The 24,516-nt window shown below is 43.0% G+C and overlaps 1 protein-coding gene across 1 annotated transcript in view; it reads right to left on the bottom strand.

Moving 5' to 3' along the window:
• Positions 1-24,516, bottom strand: part of SUSD5 (sushi domain containing 5) — a 48,864-nt gene that overhangs the window by 14,249 nt on the left and 10,099 nt on the right. Inside the window, exons 2-4 of the mRNA XM_039843441.1 lie at positions 21,574-21,751; positions 17,243-17,361; positions 7,277-7,465 (exon numbers count right to left, since the gene is read on the bottom strand). Coding sequence (XP_039699375.1) covers positions 7,277-7,465; positions 17,243-17,361; positions 21,574-21,751 — 486 coding nt within the window. The remainder of the gene's footprint in view (positions 1-7,276; positions 7,466-17,242; positions 17,362-21,573; positions 21,752-24,516) is intronic.

The following is a 24,516-nucleotide window of genomic DNA, read 5'->3' as shown; positions in this document are numbered from 1 at the left end:
TAACCTGGGGCCTTCTGATTTAGACCAGCAAGTCCAGGAAATGTAAACTTCATGGGTTCTCTTGGCAAAAATCAGGTCATTCCCTCTGTGTTAATATTTTACTGTTACTTTAAGAAAACAGAAGACCACGGATAGACAGGACTCAGGAGTAAAGGAGAAGGCTTGCTTGTGTCCTGCCTGCGTTTATCAGGGTGTGACAGGTCAGGGCTGGAGTCTACAGGCTGGGGCCCAAAGTCCTGGCGTCTCTTAGTGCTCGCCACTGTCCACCTTTTTTTCTTGTTGTTACATTTCTGGAAGCCCACACATGCCCTCTTTTTTTGTCTGGTCTTGGCTACACAGCCTTTAAAAATAGTAATTTTGAAAAAGACAACCAGACAAGCCAGAAATAACCACCGGTTCAATGAACCTCTGAACAAATATGGCAATATTGACAAGGAAAATCTAAATTCAGTTTCAGTCTCATGTTTTATTCTACGAATAGAGCTAAGTCCAAAGATGAAGAAAAACAGAAACTGAAGTTAATTTAAGAAAACAAGGCTTCAGAAACGAGAGAAAAGAGCAAAGAAACTTGCTGAGGAAACGACTAGTTTGCAAAGCGAGCCTGGCACTGCCCCGATGCTTTGCTCTTCGTGAGGTTTAGAGGCCCCTGGAAGGAGCACAGAGACATGATACAGACATTGGAATGAGACATGCCTGGTTTTATACCTTGGCTCTGCTTCTTTCTGGCCGTGTGATGCCGGCAAGTCACCGAACCTTTCTGTATCTCAGTTTTCCCATCTGTAAACTGGAACAAAGCATTTCTACTCTCAGACTTGTGAAGATTAAATGAGATAAAGCGTGTGAAACTCTTCCGTGGAAAGGGGCATGAGGAGACTCGAGGAGGGTGGAAATGTTTTACGTTTTGGCTGTGCATGTGGTTTCATGGCTGTATACACCTGTGATATAGCTCAGGGACTTTTATATTTTAAGTGGGTACAGTTTATTGTATGCAAATTAAACCTCAACAGAGTTGTTAAAAAAAAACAGAATAACAGCAACAAAAAAGTTCCCAGGATAGAGATGGCGTGGAGCAAGATGGGTGTGGTTCACATCAGCTCTTTTCTCGGCGCCTAACTGGGGAATGTGTCTTGTTTCCACAGTTGGGACAGACCGGGGAAAGGAAAAACAAAGGCTGTCACTTTGTTGTTGGACTCAGAGGTGGCGGGGTAGAGCGAGGTCAAGCTTGGTGTCACTCACTATTTTGATACTACAGACCAGAAAGTACAAACAGAACCCATATGGCGCTTGGGGCGGAAAAGGCCCTTCTGAGCCCATCTTAATATGTGGCAAATACCCTTTGTCAGGGCAAGTTTTAAAGGAGGAATTAGGGCAAATCACAGAGGAAGAGTCCATGAGTCTCTCACGTCTTGGACTGTCTCTCTAAGGCTACTTGTGCCAGCAGCTGTTCTCACCCATCCCAACCACAAAGACGGGATAAGGAGCCTCGCTGGCAACCTGGGGCAGAGGTCAGGGGACCACGGAGTGCTGAAGTCAGGAGACGGCAGTGGTGTTGAAGGCAGCGCGAGGCCAGAACAGTGGGCAGGGGAGCAGTCAGGATGCCAAGGGAATCATGAGGGCTCCTTATGAAGGTGACAAGTGGGACTCGAGTGGGCAGCGACACTGGGGTTATGTGGCCAGGGGTGGCCGATTGGAGCGCTGGGAGGTCAGAGACTATTCTTAGGGTACAAGGCCAGGGAAACCATGGCCTTGAAGATGGATATGAGACTTGGCACATACTAAGAAGTCCGAAGAAAACCAAACATAGACAGCATGGAAGTCTGCTGCATACACGCTTAAGGAGCAAAGTGTCAGGATTTTCCTTTAATTCAGGCAACAACTAATTATACTTAGATATTAGGAACGTTAGAGAGAGAGGACGGACGTTTCGTGCTGCCCACCTGGGAATGGAAACCGAGAAGATGTGTGGATTTGGACAGGAGGATGGAAAACGAAATGGCCAGAATCAGACTCAGACTCTAGGAACTGAAACTAGAGAAAAACCAACACGCAGAGGGGAGAAAACGTCAGTTAAATAAGTCCTCGCCCACTTAGGTTAACGGTCAAAGTTAAATAAAGTCCCTGTGCTTAAGTGAGAGACCTCGCCACCACCACTACTTGAGGCTGGGCCTCAACGCTGTGGTGAACATACCACTGGGCTGTGTGGGGCTGGGGTTCCTCCTGCACCAACCACTCACTCGCTCGCCTGGGCACGCATGCCCCTGTGGGTTCATTCCTGCTCATCGATACAGATTTTAAACTTCAGCAAGTTCATTCAGGCAGTTCCCACCTTACCAGTAGATTTTTTTTTAAAAAAACCAATGCACCACTGAATTGATGGAGCATCTCAGTTCTCTACTGCAGTGGATGCTGCTGGCGTCCCACCCAGGTCCCCCTTCCCAGGCCAGTGTGCCCACCCCCGGGCTCCTGGGAGTGTTGGCAGCTGAAAGTTCATGGCTACTCCCTTTTCTAGAGAATTGCCCTTGGCAGAATAGGAGCCTCACCCAGGAGGGTCCATGCCATATGCCCTCTGTGCCCAGCATCCTGTAAACAGTGACAGACTGATATGGAGGAACTCAAGGCTGGTCCCCTGGCTTCCAAGTAGGACCAGCCCTGAGGCACGACTCATGCTCTACAGCTCCCTATGTGAATCCAGCTGGGGCCACACCTTAAACTCCTTCCCCTCACCCATCCCGCTTCCCTAACCCCTTTCTCCCTCAATAAACCCTATATATCAGGACAGGCTCTGCTTTTAGGGAATTCGGCCCAAGTCATCCAGCCAGTATGCAACTGCCCCAACAATGACAAATTTGAATGAAATAGACTTCATGGTAGCCCTGAGCCCCCGATCTCTGAGACCAAACTCATCTGAGCACCAAGTTATTTTAAGTCTTGATCTTCAAGATGCCTGAGGCTTGAGGCTCTTGGCCTGAAGAGGTTGTGAAGGGTATAGAGCCAGGGACCTACTGCCACCTCAGCGGAGGAGCTTCTGGAGCATCATATATGGGCAGGTTCTGCCAGAGGGCCTGGAGTGGGCTCCTGCAGCTCACAAGGAAATGTAAAAAAATGTTTTGGGTGGGGCAGGGAGAAGTCCTTGGCAGCCACACACTGTGCGGGGAGCATCAGTGGCCAGGCCCAGTATGGAGGGGACAAGTGCTCCCCGAAGAAGTGAGGCAGCTGGGGGGACTCGTATAGAATGCCTGGGAGGCACGCATTAGAAATTTACCAGCTGCTTGCCCATGGGGACCCCATCAAGTCCTAAAGCCACATGGGCCCCGCCTTTCTGGAAGGACCAGCAGCTGGTCTCCAGTATCTGAGACACCTGCCAGCAAAGACTAACTTCTTACTCACATGACAGTTGAAGTCACAGACTGCTTTTAATCATTTGTTGAATTAGGAGCTGGAGTCAACAGCACACAAGGAAGCCAGGAGCCAGCATCGTGCACAAATCCCTTCAGATCTCTTAAGTGAGAGGTCTAAATACTCCTTGATCATCATGAGAGTGAAAGGGAGAGGACGAACATTCATTGAGCCCAGACCATATCACGGGTCCCGTTCTAAGTGATGCACTTGCAGGTAACTCTACGTGATAAATAGTTTCCGATTTTTATGTAAGCAAATTAAGGCTAAGGAAAGTCAAGAAAATTGTTCAGTTTTCCCTTCTAAGTCTTTCCTTTGTCATTTAAATAAGCTTGTCCCTCCCATCTTAAAAAGCAATCGAGCAAACAAAGCAAAAGAATCCCCACCACCTCTTTGGCCCCCTGATCCTCTTCCGGCTCTATTCTAGTTCTCGTCACAAACGGCAGAAATTCAAGGATGAACTGTCTGCACCTCACTCCAACTCAGCGGTCCCCAACCTTTTTGGGTCCCCAACCTTTTTGGAGCCAGGGACCAGTGCTCCTATGAGAATCTAATGCCTGATGATCTGAGGTAGAGCTGAGGCAGTGATGCCAGCGCTGGGGAGTGGCCACAAATACAGATGAAGCTTCACTAGCTTGCCTGCTGCTCACCTCCTGCTATGCAGCCCAGTTCATAACAGGCCATGACTGGTACCGGGAGTTGGGGACCCCTGCTCTAACTTGTTCCTGTACTCATTGCAGTGTGGCCCAGGTGCATCCCGCTCCCAACACACACACTGAAAATGCAAGGCCTCCAGAACCTTCTTATACTGTGAAGTCAAAGCACAATTTTTAGCTTTCTTTTACTGGATCTCCGCAGCCTTTGAGCTCATTGAGCACTTCGTCCATCTAGAAATACAAACTTCCTTTAAAATTTCACCTTCTGTGACACCTCGTCTCCCAGCTTTTCCTTCTACCTCATCAGGTCCTGCTTTCCTGTCTTCTTTGAGGCAGCTGGTTTACTAGATAGAGTTCCGTTTAGGACCAGGGCAGTTTTGCTCAGCTTTGTATACACAGCAACTTAGAGTGCTGTCAAACAAAGGGACGTGGAGCGAGTGAATGAATGAATGAATCGCCAATCCGCTAGCACAAAGAATGTCGTTGTCCAAACCCAGGTGGATCCAACTCCAAAACCCACGTTTGACCCGCTCTCCCGAGATGACTGTTATCCAATCTGAAACAGTTCTCTAATCAAAAAAGTTGATGTTCATTAGAAAATTAATGCAAAAATGATGTGAATTATCTGGTCATGATATTCTTTTTAATACACACACATAACTTCTTTTAATAACACAGAGACTTTAATTGTTAAACCTACAGAGTAATGAAAACTGCAACAGTCAGTACACTCAGCCAAACGTAGAAACCAAAATTCCTACCCGGCAGCCTAAAGCTCTAACGACCCTGCTTTGCAGTGAGAAAATAAACACCATTTCAGACACACAAAACCTGCATTTAGTTCTCAGTCTACTGGGGCCAGTAAACAACCCATCTGGCTGGTTGGTGGGTATGGCTCGTGCGATGGTGCAGCTTCAGTGCCTCACGGAAATAAAGCCAGCTCATTAACAATCTCAGGGTGAGTATGGGTCTGCTTCAAGGTGACACATTCAACAAACAGGAAGCTCAGGCCTGATGCTTGACTTCCCCAGACCTGGCAAGGAGCTCCTGCCTGCCACAGATCAGCAGCAACAGAGGAAAGATGAGGAAAGTGTCAGGAGACTGCTCAAACCGTGCTTTTAGAACCTGTCCCAGTCTGTAACCTTTTGTTATTACTGTGCAACAAGGCAAATAGATACATAGAGAGGAAGTTTTGAAGAAGCTTCTGTAACAATCTGATTGGCGAGTGTTATGTCTGTTTAATGAAAAAAAAATGTGCTTACTATCTTTGGAATATCTTTAGTCTTATATTAATTCATTTTTATTGCATTTTACTAAAATATCACTTGGCCAATGACTACTAAAAAATTTTTAATGGTCCACAGAAAATTTGAGAGGTAGGAAAATAGACAATAATTTGAAAAATTATTCATTAAAAGATACCCCAAGAGGGCAAGCAATAGAATGGGAGAGAAGATTTGCAACATATCAGTCAAGAAAGCTTTATGTGAAAAAGAAATTCTAGGTTATGTAAATAATCAATTCAAATTGATTAGAAAAATGGGCAAAAAAACTTGGACAGACACTGTAGTGAGGAAATGGCTAATGCTCGGTTAATATGTGGTAAGTGCTCGACCAGCGAAATGAACATTATAAATCACCAGAGATGAGTCACCAGATGGGCACGAAGGTAAAATCTCAAGATGCCGAAGGATGCTGGACAACCAAAACTCCCGTACACAGCTGGCGGGAGAGTAAACTGGTTAAAATACTTCAGAAAACTGTCAGGCAGCTTCTACTGAAGCTGAAGACACACCTACCCTGTGGGCAGCAATTCCACTCCCAGGAACCAGCAGAAATGTGTTCGCATGTGAACCACATGATGTGGACGAGAAATCATGGCAGTGCAGTTTGTGACAGCCACAACATGAAAACAAGCCAACTGTCTACCAGCAGACTGGAGAAATGGTGGCGTATTCACACTGTGGATTGTAGATAGCAGTGAAGACAACAAACCTCAGCTCAGGCAACAACGTGCATGAATCCTGCAGACAGGACAGTGTGCTAGTCTAGTTACGGTTCCCCCATGGGATGTGCAGGACATTCTAGGGACAAACTTATAAATACAGTACGGTCACGGTGCTAGAGTCTTTCTCTTCTACAAAGCCAGCCTCTCCTTGGTACTCAGACATCATAGGGCTGGGGGTCAGAAAAGGGGTCCCTGAAGAAGTCTTGGGGTGAGAGAAGTCCTGTGAGCCCAGGGAACAGTTCTGGGTCTGGCACGAGATCCGTGGTGTAGGAGTTGGGAGTGTGCAGGCCAGACCTGGCTGTGGCAGGAGGTGGTAATTTCTGCTACTGGGAAAATTCCCAAGGGGCTGGGTGGGATGTGTGAATGCGCAGCTGCAGGAGCCTGGGACCCCCAGGCACACGATGATGGGGAGTGGGAACATCTGTGGATTCCTACTGGCTCAGTGTCCCCCAGGAATCCTTTTAGTCTCAAATCAATTTTCAGACTCATATGACCGCCACAGGCTACAGGCCAGGGAGTGGAGCAAGGCAGCAGGGCAGTGGCAGGCAATTCTTGTCCACACAGCTGTCTACACAGCTGTCCTGGAGTTATTCTCTCTTGCCTCACTGTCCACTCCTGACACCCCTGCGATTGTTCAGGTGCCAGGGAATAGGACTCGCGTGTGTGGCTGGACCCACCTTAGTTTACAAGCCCCAAGCCTCACAAGAGCCAATAGCTCCTGTCACAGCCCATAGCATAGTACTCAGGGTCTCCACAAAGTCATGCCTGGTCAGAAGAATCACCACAATCAGGGAAGCCCAAAGCTGGGATGCCTCCCTTATGTCGTAGGTGTTTATGATAGTCCTCCCGGCCCAGTTTACCAGAAGCACTGTTGTTTGATATCACAGCTGGCATTCCACGCCAATCTGGTTTCCAGGGAAATAACCTAAGGTCAACTCTTTCCTTATGGGAGAGGAGATGGCTTCGTTCACCCTTCACCCGCCCTCCCCCAGTCTCAGGAGATGAAGAGCTCAGTGGGGATCCACTGCATCTGAAGTGCTGCAGGAACACCCAGGTCTAGAACTCAGGGGAAAGGCCTAAAAGCCTCTTTGCAAAGGGACCTTGGTGGAGGTGAGCCCGTTATGTGTGTCTGTCACCAGCACACATGGAGCCGCTCTGCTCACAGCGTGAGGGCAGGTGGAGGTGGCCTAGCTCACAGGGCAGGGGGGTAGCTTACCTTTCCCGCAGGCCTGCACCAGGCCGTACCACTCCCCACAGCTGTTACACAGCAAGGTGAAGGCACTTTCGCGGTGGCCTGTGACATGGCCCGGGGCACACACGTACAGCAGCTCGTCCCCCATCTCCAAGCCGGTGCGTCCCTGCAGGATGGTGTGTGGGAACGAAGGCGGGTCTCCGCACGGCTTCTCTGAGGAGAAGGAACCACAATCAGCTTTCTCAAACTGTGCAGAACTTTTGCAGCCTGGGAGAAAACAAACTTAAAAAACAACTCTCCCCAGCGGTGGGTGCCACCTGCAACCTGAACTGGGATCACAGGGGCTGTTTCTCCTTCACCCTGGCTTCTCCAGGGCCTGGCAGAAGGCCTGGCATAAAGGAAGCACTCAAGAACTATCTGTTGAATGAATAAATGTGATGTTACAATACAATGTATTTAAAAATTGCCAGGCAATGTTATCCTTTAATGTCTCCTTGAAAGGAGGACCCAGAGACATTTACCCAGAAGCAAGGGCCCTTTTCTGCCTTATTTACATAAGCAAACAGGTACTTGTTGTCAAAAGCTAAAATGTTACATACTGTAGAGTCGATTGGAGGTGTCTCTCCCCTCCTCCAACCTCACATATGACCAGTCTGGTATATACAAATAAATACAGTCACAGATATAGACATACACAAACACACATACACAGGTAGAGAAACAGATACTGATACAGTTTGTGTGTATATGGTGTGTGGTTTTCAACACAAATGGGATTATATCGTATGTATTACTGAGTATCAGCTTTTATTTAAAAAACTATTTTTAGGGCAAATTTAGGTTCACAGCATAATTGAACAGAAAGTACAGATAGTGCCTATACTCCTCCTCTCAAACTTGCACAAACTCCTCTATGATCCACATCCGGCACCAGAGGGGTACATTTTGACAACTGATGAACCAACATTGACATCTTACCCACAGTTCACACTTGGATCTGAAGATGGACAAGAGCCCCCACCTGGCCCTGGAACCTCTTCCTGTGCCTGCCCTCAAGCTGGCCGCAGAGACAGTCTTGGGGCACACGGCCCAGGCCCCCTTTTCACTCCCTGCCCTGGTTCTCCTGTGAGAAGTTTTCTGCTGGTGTGAATGAAAAAGGGGCCATAAACTAAACTTCACAAGCTCAGCGGGGACCACATGGCAGGCCTGACGAGCTCAGTGACCAAAAGTACCCATCAGGACAGTCTGATCATAAATTCCTAACTGGGCAGGTCATAGCGGGTAGTCACGTCCCAGGCCGGTAGCTTCCTTAGCAGAGGTCAGTCTGTACCTTAGGTGAGCTCTGTCCACCGTTTTTATGCATCTAGGATAACACACCTTGGGAATGGCAGAGTAATTTTCTTTTCTAGACTCCTCGAAGGCACAACTGTGGGCACCAGAGCACGAGACCACAGAACCCCTCACGTTCTCCACATACCATGTCTATGTGCTGCGAATGTTGATTAACTACCTCGTACCCATCACTGTAAAAGAAATGTTTCTCCATTTTGCTTTTTATCCAATCCAGAGATTTCTCCAGTTTACTTTCTCCCGCTCCTTTAATCTACCACCTATGAATTTCATGTAACCCTCTCTCCATCTCCTTTGACTCTAATGTATAAAATAAGCTGCAAAACTGCCATTCTCCAGAGCATTTTCTCAATCCGTTGAGATTCTGCTTCTGGACACATTCTCAAAAATTTGACTCAAATAAAATCTTATAAAACTTTTCTATGGGTATGGACATTCTTTTGTCGACACTGGTATATATATTTTTATTGGAAATGAGCCTCTTAGAAATGAAAAGAGACTGGTTTGTATTAAAACTTATAAATTATTTACAAAGAATCTGTGGCTGATCCCTGAGGCAGCCACTAAGCCCACCGAAGGCTTCGGCCAGTGAGGAAGCCCAGGTGAGGTGGGGAGGGCCCAAGCCTTCCTCTTTCCACACTGGCGAAAGCTTCCTTGGTTCAGTGCAGGTGAGACCCTTGGGCTCAGCGGTCCATGGGCCAGATCCATGTGGAATGACACTTTCATTGATATTAGTTGAGGAAAGAGGTTAATGGTTACAGGACCTGGGCCAACCAGGTCACACTCCCAGCCCCAAGGTGAGCAGTGGGCATTCTTGCTGTGGTCTGAAGCCTCCTCCTCCCTGCCCCCTACACCCCCCTGCCACCGTGTCCTCAGGTAGTTACAGATAGAAACAAGCCCATTTAAAATATAAAAAATATCTTAGTGGATAAGCCTAAAATTTCCCACGATTAAGGATGATGTTAGCTGAAGGTTTTTGTAGATGTTCTTTATCAAGCTGAAGAAATTCAATTCTATTCCTGGTTGGCCGAGAGTTTTTATATAAATGCGTGTTGGTTTTGTCAAATGCTTTTTCTGCATCTATTGATATGAACATGTGCTTTTTTCTTCTTTAGCTTGTTGATGCGATGGGTTACATTAATTGATTTTTGAATATTGAACCAGCCTTGCATCCCGCTTGGTTACAGTCTATAATTTTTTTTATATATTGTTAGATTCAAATTGCTAATTTTTCGTTGAGGCTTTTTGCACCTATGTTCATTAGATATTGGTCTGTAGTTTTCTTGTAATGTCTTTCTCTCATTTTGGTATCAAGGTAATGCTGGCCTCAAAGAATGAGTTAGGGAGTATTCCCTTTGCTTCTAACTTCTGGAAGAGTTTGCAGAAAATTGGTATAATTTCTTTCTTAAATATTTGGTAGAATTTACCAGTGAACTCATGTGGGCCTGGTGATTTCTGTTTTGAAAGGTTATTAATTACTGATTTAATTTCTTTCCTTATATGCTGGAACAGAAACTAGAAGTCTTTTTTTTTCTCTGATGTTTTATAGCTCTTTCCACATTAGTGCTATAAAGTACCTCAGTCTTTTGAAAGGCTACATTATAGCACACATTATTTAATCATTACATTGACATTTATGTCGGTTCCAAGTTTTTACTATTATAAATAGTGCTACAATGAACAGCTCACGTGTGCATTTTTGTACATACGTTATTTTGTTAGGATAAACTAGAAATGGAATTGCTGTGTCAAAATGATACAGTGAGACTTTTTTTCAAAATAAGGAAATAATTTTAAATTCAAATTTCCTCTCCTAATTTTTTTACGTTAGAAAAGAAAGCCTTTAGTCCTTCTGCAGTCAAATTATCTAAGACGCATATTGCTTTAAAGAAGATATGGTAAGAAAAGATGAAAATAGAAAATATGACTTGTGCTTTAAGCCACTTCGATTGGCTTTACAGCTTGTAGTTTTTGGTAGCACTTTCTCAAAGAAAGTCGATGCTGTGCATGTTCTTTCACGGAAGAGATTTTTGAATGAAAAGGGTGTGGCTGTACTTTAGAAGTCAGCATAGAATGTTGCATTTTAACCAAAACTGCCTTGACTGTAGCCCAGGAGATCAGCTGTTAATTTCACTTTTGTGGCAAGTAGGGACAGGCAGCCATCTGAAAGTTGCCACAAATCCAGGGGCACCCCACTGAGCAGAGAGGCATCACCCTTAGGTTCACTTGGTCTGAGCAGGCCATCCTGAGAAGAACGGACCAAAGTCATCATCAGCTTCAAGTAAGGCTGGGCCGAATTCCAGCTGGTATCTCAGGGGCAAAGAGCTCTGTCTCTCTCTCCACCACCCTCAGCTGCCTATGACTCACGCTGGATGTCCCAGTCTTTTCCCCTCTTATTGATTTCTAGTTTTGGGAAACTAGAGGCTCTTCACCAAACACTCACTCTTAAAAAACTGGTAAATACTTTCCGTCTCACACAGCTCTATCTGTGAGATTCAACACTGACTCTTTGGAAGGAAAATCCAGGAGCAGGATAACTGTTTTGAGAATAAAGAGGAACTTCAGGCCAAATTCACAACCTACCAGACTCATGGGATCTTCTCCCTCAGATGTAACTTCCAGGATGGCATGGGCTAGGTTCTGGCTCAGGAAAACCGCAATAACGCTCCTGAAAGTCTGGGCCCACACATCATGTATTTCTAGATTTCCCACAAATATACAAGACAGGAAACATATTGCTTCTTAGATGGTGTGATTTCAGAAGCTACAGGACAACAATCCATGCATTAACACAAGTGTTTGCTGAAAACACCACCCATATCCAGATGCGACTTGAATTAGTTCCTTTTACTAACCTTCCCATCTTGAACCTTAAGAGGGAGCTATGGAAAACAGCTGGCTATATACTTGGACTCTATTCTCTTCCTTAAAGAAACTTACATTTGGGCAGTCTTTACGGCTACTTCTCAGTTTTCCCACAGGTAAGGGTTATGGTTTGTGGAGTTCTTAGACTTTAGAGCTGGGTTTCAACAGTTTCAACATAAAGAGCAATTTCTATTATTTTCCTTTCTAAGGAAAGAGATTATATAAGAGATCTTGCCTATCAAACAAATAGTACTAATAAACCGACTCATATTTTCAAATTAAAAGGATGCATTTGCTTGCCAATCAGAGCTTCTGATAACCAGCTTCCATAGTTTAGAACGCATATGAAAGTTAATGCTTTTATTATGAGAAATTTTAAGACTTCTATCATGGCTTTTGAAATTCTAAAGAGCCCGCAAACCCTCGCTATTATTACACAAACCAAGGATGTAGAAATTCCGACACAAATGCTTCATCTTTCCTCCTTCTTTTCAGTATACTTAAGCTATGTTAAGAAGTTGTCTCTTGTGCCCACCTGCCCAGCTCCCCCGACACCCTGCTCTACCCAGGACAGAACCAGCATTGTCCTCCCCATTATACTCAATTTTATCATTAGTTCTCAAACTAATGGCTCCAGGGAACCTTCTGGGGTGAAGGAAATGTTTTATATCTTGACTGATTATGAGTGATTTTAATTTTCTTTATACTTTCTACTACAATGACCACATGTTCATGTTTATAATTAGAAAATATATTAAAAAAATGTAGACTGAAGCTAAAGACACCTATCTCATACGGTTGTTACCAGAATTAAATGTTATGCTTTGCCCCCTGCCCGCTACATGCCTGGACCTTAATTAGGGATATAAATGAACACGAGTTCCATTTCCCAAGTTAGTTGGAGACTGATGGTCTTTTGAATCATTCTTCAAGTGATGATGGTAATTGAGGGTCCATTTCTCTCAAACCAAACATAGCCAAATGCACGATGGCGGAACAGGAATTGAGGAGGAACAAGGGCAAAACAAAATGGTTCACCAGAACCATCAGAACATGGACCCACTGGCACCATTTCTTGGGCTGCTCAGACATTCGGTGCTCCTGCAACTGACTATGCATTAAGACTGATCTAGCATGGGATTTTAGAACGGAAGACCTCAGTCCTGGGAAGCAAGACCTAGTGCTATGCAGTCCTGGGTGTGTGGGTGGCAGGGGAGGGGAAAATTGCTTATTGTGGTGGAAATTGTCTGCAGCCACTTCAGACCTGCCCAGCAGGTCTACTCAAGCCTCCAGCGATGTTCTAGACCCAACTCGCTCTCCCGAAGTACTAGCACCACGGTTTGCCCATGGCTAGTCTCCCCAAACCACTGCGATCTTAGATTTCTAGCCCTTGCTCCACCTGTTCTGTCTGTCTGCAATGTCCTCTCCTCCCTTCCCTAACCATTATTTCCAGGAACAAAATCCTCAAATTCTGCTTCAACTGCCACTGCTACAAGGAGTCTTGCTAATTAGCTTCCTCCTTTGTGTCATGGAAATGCATTCATCTCTTCCTTAACCTTATATACTATCAACTCCCTGACAATGGGAGTGATATCTCTATGTCCGTCCATCCATCCATCTATCCATCCATCCATCCATCCATCCATCCATCCTTCCATCTGAAGCAACCACAAGTCTGAGCTCTGAACTCTGCATTACCCTGGACAAGTAAATAAATGGTCAATGCCTGGTCAGTGGCATTGAGCTCAGAATTTTCCACACTCCCTTGGGAGATCCTGAACTAAATAAGTCCTATCAGGTGTTCAAAGCATTGCAATTGGTTCCAGTCTCCTAATTGCTGCTGGAGAATTTCCCCAAAGCTGATCCTGAGGAATGGGGCCTCCTCCAGGAAGACCTGGGAATTGGCTACTTTCCAAAATTCCTGATGGCTCTCAAGAGGAGCATCCAGCTCTCCTTTTGATGACATAAAGGACAGAAATGATTCCATTTCTGTTTTCAAGGAAAGTATAGGCAATTGTAAAGTATGCAGGGAAAATGGAATTCAGTGCTTAGAAGGTGAGGTGGGCTGGTGGGGAAGAGCAGCCCGGCCAGCCTTGGCTTAGCAGTGGGGAAACAGAAGCGCACCCGGAGTGAAGCCTTGTGGGTACACTCCAGACCCCACGCCGTCGACCCTAGACAAGCTGCCAAGAGAAGCAAAGGCAGAAAATCCAAGTGGAGGCAGCTTATTTCATCAGCATCCAGTTGGTTAAAAATAACTTTACTTATTAGTTTAAGTGAGATCACCACAGGACTGGAAATTCGCTCTTCGTGAAACAAAAATACTGGAAGGAAAACAAGAAAAGTCTACATTCATGATGCACTTTATTTCAAAAAAAGAAAACACAGGAGGAAGCTGTCTGAACATCCCACAGGCTCCGTTTTCCTTCTGGGCTCTTTATAAGGCACTTGTCTGCCGTTTGGGGAGTTAGCACATTTCATTGTTCCTGTCTTGCCAAAGAAAAGCAGCAGCACAGAGCTAATGTGAAGCATATGGCAACCTTTGGAGATGAAACTGCACCAGGGCATATGATGAACCAGACCTCATCTACACTCCGGCAGGAACCCCAAGGAACTGCCTGTTCTCATCTCCCGTGAAGGCACTACACCTTCCTTCAGCACACAGACTTCCCTGTTGACTGTTAACTCCACTGAGGAAAAGCAGCAGCTCACTGAGCAGGGTGAGGACTGTGTGAGAGCAGTTTAAATGCTCTTTCTAAAGGATGGATGGCAGAGGAATAGAGACTGAGTTCCCTCTGAACGACCTTGGGAACCCATCCTGCTTTTCTAGAAAGCCCAAGAGAGAGCAGCCCTCAGCATGCACTCCTGAGTCCCCTGCATGCCCATCTGAGGCTTCCTCATGGTTCAGGCCCTGTAGGACCAAGATTCTAGTCTCCTCCACATAGCCCCTCCCACTGAGTTGGAGGTGACAGGAGGCCAGGCTCAGACAAATTGCTCTGGGATCAGAGCTTTTGAGCACTTTTACTCTAATGAACCACACACAGTGCTTGCTCTACTAAAACGGCATCAATCTTCACATATGTTGACAGGCATCCTGAATCTGCTTCACATGTTGGCTCCCCATGACTCAAGGGTTTTTTTGGGGGGGTTGGGGTTTTTTTTTTCCTGCTGTTGTTTTTGGAGGAATATGTAGACCTTTTTAGAAATTTTTATTTTTATATAATTTCAAAGTTACAGAAATATTGTAATAAGGAACTCCCATAAACCCCTTTATCCAGATTTACCAATGTGTTTTCATTTTGCCTCATTTGTTTTATCATTCTTGTAGATAGATAGATATAGAGACAAACATACATCATATACATACATACATATGTGTACATATATAAATGCATATTTATGTGTATCGATACTGTCATTCTTTTCTTAACCATTTGAGAGTAAGTTGTAGATATGATGTCTGTTTGTCCCTAAAAATCTTGATATGTATTTCCAAGAACAAGGATATTCTCTTACAGAACTGTAGTACAATTACTAAAATCACAAAAAATTCACAATCCATATTCAGATTTCATCAGTTATAATTATTTTCTCCTGGTCCAGAATATATTCCGGGATCACAAATTCATTTCGTTGTCAAGTCTTTTTAGTCTATTTTAATGTAGAACAGTTGCTTAGCCCTTCTTTATGTGTCTTATCCTTGCCATTTTTTAAAGTGTGTAGGCCAGTCATTCTGTAGGATGTTTTTCAATTTGAATTTAGCTAATATTTTCTCATGATCAGATTCAAGTTATGCATTTTTGGCAGGACTACTACTGAACTGAAGTTGTGTTCCTCTGAGTGCAAAACATTAGGAGGCACATTATATCGGTTTGACACTAACTCAATTTTGGAGTCACTATCACGGCTTTGACTCTGGTGCCCTATAGGATGTAAAAGGTTGTTTCCAACCTCTGGCTTCATGCAGCACAATTGTGGGCAAAAAGGGCACACACTTGCATGCACACAATCTGTTTGAAAGCCAGTGAGGTGGGAAGCCCAGGTTATCCTGTTGGATGATGAGAAACATGTGGCTCAGTCATCCCCATCATCCTAGCCAACAGCCAGCCAACTCCCAGAAGCAAGGCCACCTAAACTAGCTGCTGACTGTAGACCCGCCAGTGAGCCCAGCCGAGGCCAACAGAAGAATAAATTGCTGGTCCAAAAAAATAGCAAACTAAATAAATGGTTGTTTAAAGCCACTGCCTTTTGGAGTGATATGTTAAATAGCAAAAGTTAATTGATACCTCTTACTTATCAGGGAAAAGAGCTAAGACTCAGAAGCTCTGTATATTCATTTGAGATCACTGAAGAAAAAAGGTCATGCTGTTTTTCTCCTTCAGGGATCTGAACCTTTGCCTATTGTTTGGGAGTCAAAGGATTATTTTAATTGTACGTTTGTTTGTTTGTTTGTTTGTTCGTTTTTAAAACATAGATATTCTCCCTAGGACTCTGCAGAGCAAGGCTACATCCTTCATTCACTTGATTGGACAGATGGTATCAGGAGGCTCTCACAGACTCTTCTATAGACCAAGCAAATGAAGAACTCTTCCTGGAGGGAGACCCCACAGCAGCAGAGAGACCTATCACTAACAAACATCTAACAAGTACCAGCCAAGGCCTTAGGGTCCACTATGGCTTTTTGACTTATTAACTCCTCTGACCCCTTCCCTGGAGATAAGGATTTGGTGCTTCTGGGATGCAGTTGAGGGTTCATATTTCTAACAAGTTCATCTGGTAATTTTTATCATCAGAGAGATTTGGGAAACTCTGTATGAGAGAGATGGCTCTCAAACTAGGCTACATGTTAAAATCGCTGGAGAGCTTTTAAAAAATCCTCCCGATGTTCTGAACATTTGTATCAGAATATCCAGGGCTGGTACCCAGGCATCAGTATTTCTTAAAACTTCCCAGATGAGACCAGTGTACAGCCAAGCAGTACTTGTGCTGATGTCTATGACTGATGAGTAAGCAGCTGGCTTTCTCTCCATCTGCATGAACATTCCCTTTCAAAAGCTTGTGTTTCTGATAACGAAGGTGTACTTATTTCAGTGTATATGAAATGCTGCCTTGGAGTCTCTGCTACGGTTTTCTCCTCATCACTCAGCTGATTTCCCAGAAGGAAGCTGAATTCCTTCACCCCCCTTCAACCCAGGAGCAGTTTCCTTTTGGGGGAAAAAGGATTTTTTTTTTCTTTCACCGTGAAGAGAGACAGAAAGGCATGCCGTATCAGCAACCATAGCAGATGCTATCAGGGGATGCCCGTATTGCCTAGATACCTTTGTCACTATAGACCCCTGTGCCTCTTGGTTGGAGTGTGGCACTCAGGCTACTGGAAGCCTTTGCCCGTGCACATCAAAATCCGGAAAAGCCTGGGAATTTACAGCTCCCTGAAGCAGCCCTTAACCAATGACTGACAGGCGTAGTGGTATAAATACTCTTATTCTCTCAGTCCTGATCTGGAAAACTATGGTGACCTACACTGTCTCTAGAGATGCCCTGCAGAATGAAGTCAAAGTTATCCCCCACCTCACCACCACTGTGGCCTTTACTTAGTATTTTACCATTGCTTGGTCCACTTCCTTTCCTTGTCTACTCCCCCACTGCCTATTGGCTCTTCTTTGGACGGATTTCCTGATATACCATATTTCAGTGAATCTGCTTCTAGAGAATGCAACCTAAGAGAGCAACTCCCACAAGCGGACCCTCCAGAAACTTTCTAAAGGCTCTGGCACTGACCTTCATCCTTAATACAAAGGGCATTGTATGTGCCACCAGGAGCTGGGTTGCTCTCAATTTTCACGTCAACAGCTCTCGTGATCTGCTGCTCACCACTCCCCTTGCCACACACGGTTGTCCTGAAACAGATAAAGAAGACACTGGATTAGGAGAACTAATTAAACATGGAAAAGAACATTCTTTTCTTTTGTCAGCTTAGAATCAGCAGACATTTTTCCGATTCACAAGCTTTGGTGGAAAGCCTCAGTATGAGAACACTTTCCCCAAACAAAAGTCTAAATTCAGGAACACATAGGGATGCTGGAGTTGAGGTCATATGTATCAATTCAAGTTTCAGAGGAATACATTGTTCCTCTGAATACATTCTAGCATATCTGTTTACTATTATTATTTTTTTCTCTTTATGGGTTCTCTTCTTTATGAGGGGGTTTGTTTTGCTGTTCTTGTTTATATTTCTTAATATGGATCATTAACTCATTAACCTTAAGCCTTTGTCCTCTTCTAACACAAGCATTTTAATGCTTAACATTTCCCTCTAGGTATAGCTGTAGAAGTATCCCATATGTTAAGTATGTTATGTTTTTAATATAATTCAGTTCTACTTATATGCTAATTTCCATTATAATTTATTTTTGTCCCATGCTTTATTTAGGAATATTTTTTCTAAACAGCAAATAGTAGAATTTTTAAAAATCCATCTTTTTTTCCTAATTGGAGCATCACATCCACTTAATTTAATCACCGATCTCTTTGAATTTCAATCTGCCATCTTTCTATTAGTTCTGCACATTCTTTCTTCCGTTCTTCCTCTTTTTTCCCCTGATTTTGATTGTTTTAATTTGGCGGGGGGCAGACTCTTTCTCCTTTGTATTGGTTTGGAAGGATTATATCTTTTTTTTTCCTGAAATGTAAAAATCATTTTTATTTAGCAGTGGAATAAAATCACACATACTCATAATCACATGGAAGGAAGCCCACTAGACTAATGTGGTCATTCAGCAAGCAAAGAAATGGAGAGCAGGAACATGAAATCACTAACCAAAATCCCAGGGCTGCTGACAAAGGCAGAACCGAAACCTGGGGCTTTATCTTCCCTTTTACTATTGTTTTAGCAGTTACCCTAGGAGTTATAAGATGCTTTCCAGACTTCTTAAAATTTAATACTACTTTTACCCTCCTCCCAATGACACAACTTAAAATCCTTAAAATACTATGTATTAACATATTTAAAATACTTCCTGACTTATATACTATTTTTTTAGTGTTTAGTATTTGCTGCTTTTTGTAATTATATAATTTCAATTTACTCCCCGCCCCCAACCCCATTTACCCTTTCATTCTTGTTTACAGCTCTGGCCTTCCACTTACAATTATTTTCCTCCTGCCTGAAGAGCACCCTTTAGTGTTTCTTTTAGTGCTGGTCTGATATAATGAATTTTCTCACCCTTTGTCTGTCTAAAATGTCTTTATTTTACTTTTATTCTTGGGAGATATTTTCACTGGGTATAGTACAGAATTCCAGGCAGTAATTTTCTTTCAGCAGTTTGAAGGTATCATTGAATTGTCTTTGGTTTTTGTTAGTTTATTTTTACTCTTTCTTTCTCTTATTACTTTAAATATTTTTTTCTTCATATTAGACTCTCATAAGTTTTACCATGATGTGCCAAACTGTGAATTTCTTTTTATTTGTTTTACTTGGGTTTCGTAGGGCTTCTTGAGTCTGTGCCCGGATATTTTTTTTAAGTTGTGGATAAGTCTCACGTTGCTTTTGCTCCATCTTCCTTCTCTTCTTTTAGAATTCCAATTGCATGCATCTTCTTCGCCTTTTACCCTTCTACATTTTTCATCTTTTTTTCTTCTGTTCTTTATCCTGAATTTCTTCTTCTGAAATATCTTCCAGTTCACAAATATTCTCTTTGGCTTTTTTTAATCAGCTGTTAGATATACCCATTAAGTTCTTAAGTTCAGTTATTGTATTTTACATTTCTAGGGTTTCCATTTTGTTATTTTTATAGTTTTCCATCTTCTGCCAAAATCCTCCTTGCCTTTTGCATCTTTGAACAGTTTAAAGATTTAAGGTCTGCATCTATCAATGCTAATACCTAGAGTTTCTATTGGTTATTTTTATTCTTGTTGCCTTGACTCCTCACATGACTGGCTATTTTATATTGTGTGACAAATCCTATATTTGCTAAAATTAATTGTGGAAACCAATTGCCTAGGATAATGCTGTCTTCTTCCAGAGATGATTTTTAAAATCAATTCTGCTAGCTATCTGGAGCACTGAAACTCCAGTATAATCTCAATCCAAATTCATGGCTTTGGAGGATTCGAAGCGATTCTTCAGCTTCTCTGAAGGCCTGCCGCTTACTTTTAATCCTGGGGTACATCCCTACAACATCCCAACCCAAAGCAAAAGGACTCCCCAGATGCCTGCCTATAGAAAAGTCTTCCTGGTCCTACGAGGCTATCTAAATTGCCAACCAGCTTTTCTGCCACCATTTATGGAATGTGAAAAGGGTCCCAGGAAACAAGTGGCCCCAAAGTCTGTATTCACTGCTCTAGATCTCCGTCTTCCTATAGATTTATGTATATACTCAAAATAAATTCATAGAGCTATAGAGCATATCTACTAAAAATCTACTATGCCATCAATTGCAAAATGCACTATGCATTTAATAACTTGTTTGGTAAGGGAGAGGGGATGGGTGTGATGGAAAGACCCATGGTGAAATGCACATAATAATGGTCAGATGCTTGGTTCTGGTAACATTAAAAAGGAAAACCTGTTTTTAATGTGTCGTGTAGTAAACATATCAAGTAAATATGTTCTCTTTATAAAGAAATACCATCTTAGCAATGCAGAGATCCACTAAGATGTCTTAACACTTTACAGCAAACCCAGACAGAATGGCCTTTCCAGTGACTCAGTCCTGATTTGTAATGCCTGGGAGACCGAAGCCTGGCTCTAAGCTGGCTCTTCAGAATCTCTGAATACCCTGGTTATCTGATGCAATGATGGTAACAGAGTTATGAAAAATATTTATACTTGACTACATAATGGAAACATGCATGCGCAGGGCATATTTTGTCTATTGAGGAACCTGGATATAAAAATATAAGGCAGAGAGGGTCACAGTTCCAGATGCGCTGAAAAGATCTGGATGTAGCCTCAGTTGTCCTATTTATTCAATTGCTGCTTCACATGTGGCACACGTGGAGACATGAGTCAGCATGGTTGTGTGTGTTTTCTATGGCCATCTGCCAGCCAGACATCTTCAAGGTTATTATCAACCAAAGTGTTCTTGGAGCCCATTTTACTCTTTCACATTCCTGTGGCATGAAGGAGAAAGCAGAATGGCTCTTGCCTTCTCTGAGTATGACTAAAGAAGCAGTTAGCAGCACTAATGGAAAGTTTTTTTCCTAGCCGGCCACAAGATTTTCTTCTCCACAAGGATTCCATGGGTCAGGAACTCAGACAGGGCACAAGAGAAATGGCTTGTCTCTGCTCTATAAAGTGTAAGGCCTCAGCTGGGGAGACTCATAGGCTATTGCAACTCAATAGCTGAGACTCACTCACCTGGAGGCATCTTCCCTTACATTTCAGGCAGATAATGCTGGCTATCGGCTGGGACATCGGTTGGGTCTATTGGTGAGAGCAATGACATGGGGCATTTCCATGTAGGCTGGGCTTCCTAACAGCATGGCTATCTCAGGATAGTCAAAACTTCTTACATGGCATCCCAAAAGTGAGTGTCACCAGAAATCCAGGCATGGATTTCTCTGACCTAACCTCAGAAGTCACACAGTATTGCTCCTGCTATATTCTATCAGTTGAGGCAATACTATCCTGTGCCTGATTCAGAGTGCCTGATTCGATGGGAGCAATGTGAAAAAATTTGTGACCATATTTTAAAACCTCAATACTGTATTCCTATTCATATATATGCAGATGCACATCAACAGGGAAAAACAGATCATGAATATATACCAAATAGTTAAGAGTCATTACGTCTGGGGTAAGGAAGAAGAGAGAAACTCACTTTGTATTTTACACAGATACGGATTATTTGAAAATTTAACAAGCATGTATTATTTTTGTAACTTAAAAAGGAAATTCAAAACAACAAAGTAAGGTGGGGGGGTGTGACAGAACTCTAGAAAAATGTTTTTATATGAGAACTCTAACCAAGAATGCACTGGAAGCCACTGCCCACTGCATTTAGCCTAACCTGGCACCTCAATCGAACAATTATCGAGTCCCCATATAAGCCCTGGTGGGGCAGCCGGATCAGCTGGAAGTACAGCCTCTCCCAGCTCGCCAGACTTACCCCAGCGAGCCGTCCGCCAGCCAGCCCGTGGTGCACACAGCGAAGGCACAATCCTGGACCACTCTCCGCAGCTCCTCTGCAGACACCAAGTGAGCGCCCCTGCTCTTGCAGGAAAGCCGAGCTGCCTCCAGTTCCAGGCCCTGAGAGCCATTCCGAGACTCCAGCACAAAGAGCTTCCCTGTGTGGGGACAAGCATGAACACAGGCTGACTCCAAGATCCACGGGGATTTAATCTCAGCAAACTTACTCGCTGGCAGACACCTGCCAGAACTGTAGTTTCCAACTTGCCCTGAAGACCCAAGTGCAGCAACTACCCTATGGCACTCATCCCTGGGACCAGGTGATGACAATCGTACCGGTATTTTAATCCTTTTTTTTTTTCTCTCTCATCTTCTTTAAAAAAACAAAACAAAACAAAAAAACAACCAGAATTAACCATCTGCTCCAGCATGTTTATCTGGATAAGCCCTTCAAAAATTCTTTTTAAATGAAATCCTACCATTTGCAACAACATGGATGGACTTAGAGGGTATTATGCTAAGTGAAATAAGTCAGACAGAGAAAGACAAATACCATATGATTTCACTTATATGTGAACAAAATAAATGAACAAACAAAATGAAAACAGACTCATAATTAAAAAGAACAAACATGATTGCCAGATGGGGGGCGGTTGAGGGGCTGTGTGAAAAAAGTGAAGAGATCAAGGAGTACAAATTGATAGTTACAAAATAGTCACGGGGATGTAAAGTACTGCATAGGAATACAGTCAATAATATTGTAATAACTATGTATGATGTCAGACGGGTGCTAGACTAATTGGGGGGATCCTTTCGTAAATTATATAAATGTCTAACCACTCTGCTGTATACCTGAAACTAATATAAAATGATACTGAATGTTAATTCTAATTGAAAAATAAAAATTTAAAAAGTTGCTGATGGTCAAATCATAAACTAAATAAATTAGGGGTTGGCAAACTGTAGCCTGAAGACCAAATCCAGTTTGCTGCCTGATTCTGTAAATAAAGTTTTATTAAAACATCAAAAAAATTCTTTTTTAAAAAGTGTTTTATATAAAAGCTCAATGTCCTAAGTTCTTCTGAGTTGGGTCACTTGGTGTCCAAGTCACTGATTCAGGGCTCGGCTCCACCTTCCTTCGCCTGTCCCAGTGCTTGGGTAATCACATATATAACAGGTTGCTTCTCTTTTCTGTCCCACTGTTTCAAGACATTATCAGGCCCTTCCCACAAAAAGTTCACTTCATTTCTTTCCAACTGGACCAGACAGCAGTGGCCATGTCTGGGGCACCCTGGCTTCCATCAATATGTAGGCATGTAGCAGCGTCAAAACGCGGTTGACAGTTGGGTGGAATAAGACCATGAATTCAGATAGAGGTAGATGCTGAGACTGACTGCAAAAGAGAGCTTTAGGCAAGAGAACCACAGCTCAAGAGGGATCACTGTGATCCCTAAGAGCCTACTGGATGACGCAATGCCTTGGGTGGCCCTGCTGAGTTCAAGGTAAAGGCAGGGGAGAAAAAACCCAGTAAGAATGAGATATTTCATTTCCATCTGTCAGCAAAATTATCATACTATATTGATTTTATTAAAATAAGATACTTAACTGTCATCTACTATAAAATCACTATAATAAATATAATAATCTCCCTAGCTTTAACGCAAAAGTTATAATATATTTTTTCACAATAAATATATCTGTGCTCCCTTAGACTTGGTGGAAATGTACAGTACATAACCTGAATCACTACACTTGGTTGGCCCTGTCTGGAGAAGCAAGCACGCACCCAGGATGCTTTTTTATTAATGGTATGTACCTACCTGGAAAAAAAAATGTTGTGAAATTAATCTGAGGTTTTGATGGCCAAGCCCCTGAGCAAAGGGGATGAAAGTGAAGCCTGGGGCTCGCATGAAGTAGGGAATCTGATAGACCTCCCCTCCCACTCCACCACCATCTCTCTCACACACACACGCATGCATGCACGCACACACATGAATACATGAAGCTGTGACTCTGAAGGGTTAAACTCTCGGGATAAGAGTGAATAAGAATAAATACCCGCTTTCTTCATTCACAAGACACTGTTGGAAGAGTTGCCTTGGTGCTAGGACCCCAAGTGCTAATCCTCATTGGGAACTGCAGTCTTAACAAAAATGGATTCAGCTTAGCATGGCCTGAGAATAACATATATCCACACACCTGGTAGGAACAAATGCAAATCCTCTTTGGAGAAAAGGAAAAAAGAAATTCTCCTGTGCATCAGAAAAACCCCATACAAATATTTTTTCAAAGTCAATGAAATCAGTGAAAAGCTATATAATGCAGCTAACTGGATAAGGAAACAAGATACCATGGGTGAAAAGCAACAGATACAACATGTAGCAGAAATTGACCTAAAAATAAGTTTGAATACTGGTATTAACAGGCATAGGTTATAAAACAATGATGATTACTATATTTAAAGAAATAAAAGACAAGTTTGAAAATATTTGAAAAGAACAGGAAAGTGTAAAATATGGCTTAGCTGATTTGAAAAAGAATCAAATAGGTCTTCTAGAAATAAAAAAATGCAGTGATCGATTGAAAATGCAAAGAATGCTTTTGGCTGCATATCAAACACAATTGAACAAAGAAATTATTCTTGAAAAAGAAATCATCCTAAATGTAATAAAGAGACAAAAAAGATGGAAAATATTAAAATAATAAAGAGACATGAAAGTAAGAGTAAGGATTAACATGTAATTTAATCAGAATTCTCAGAGAGGAGAAAAAAATGAGGTGGAAGCGATATCTGATGACAAATACCTGAGACTTCTAAATAGCTGATAAATACTCCAAATACATATTGAATATGTCCAATAACAAATTCCAAAGTAGAAAAAAAAATCTATAAGGAGACATATGCTAGTGATGCTACCGAACG

The sequence above is a fragment of the Pteropus medius genome, unplaced genomic scaffold, assembly GCF_902729225.1.
Source record: "Pteropus medius unplaced genomic scaffold, Ma_sr-lr_union100, whole genome shotgun sequence".
Taxonomy (NCBI): Eukaryota; Metazoa; Chordata; class Mammalia; order Chiroptera; family Pteropodidae; genus Pteropus; species Pteropus medius.
Note: the sequence above shows the minus strand (reverse complement) of the source record. Positions and strands in the feature narration are given on the sequence as shown.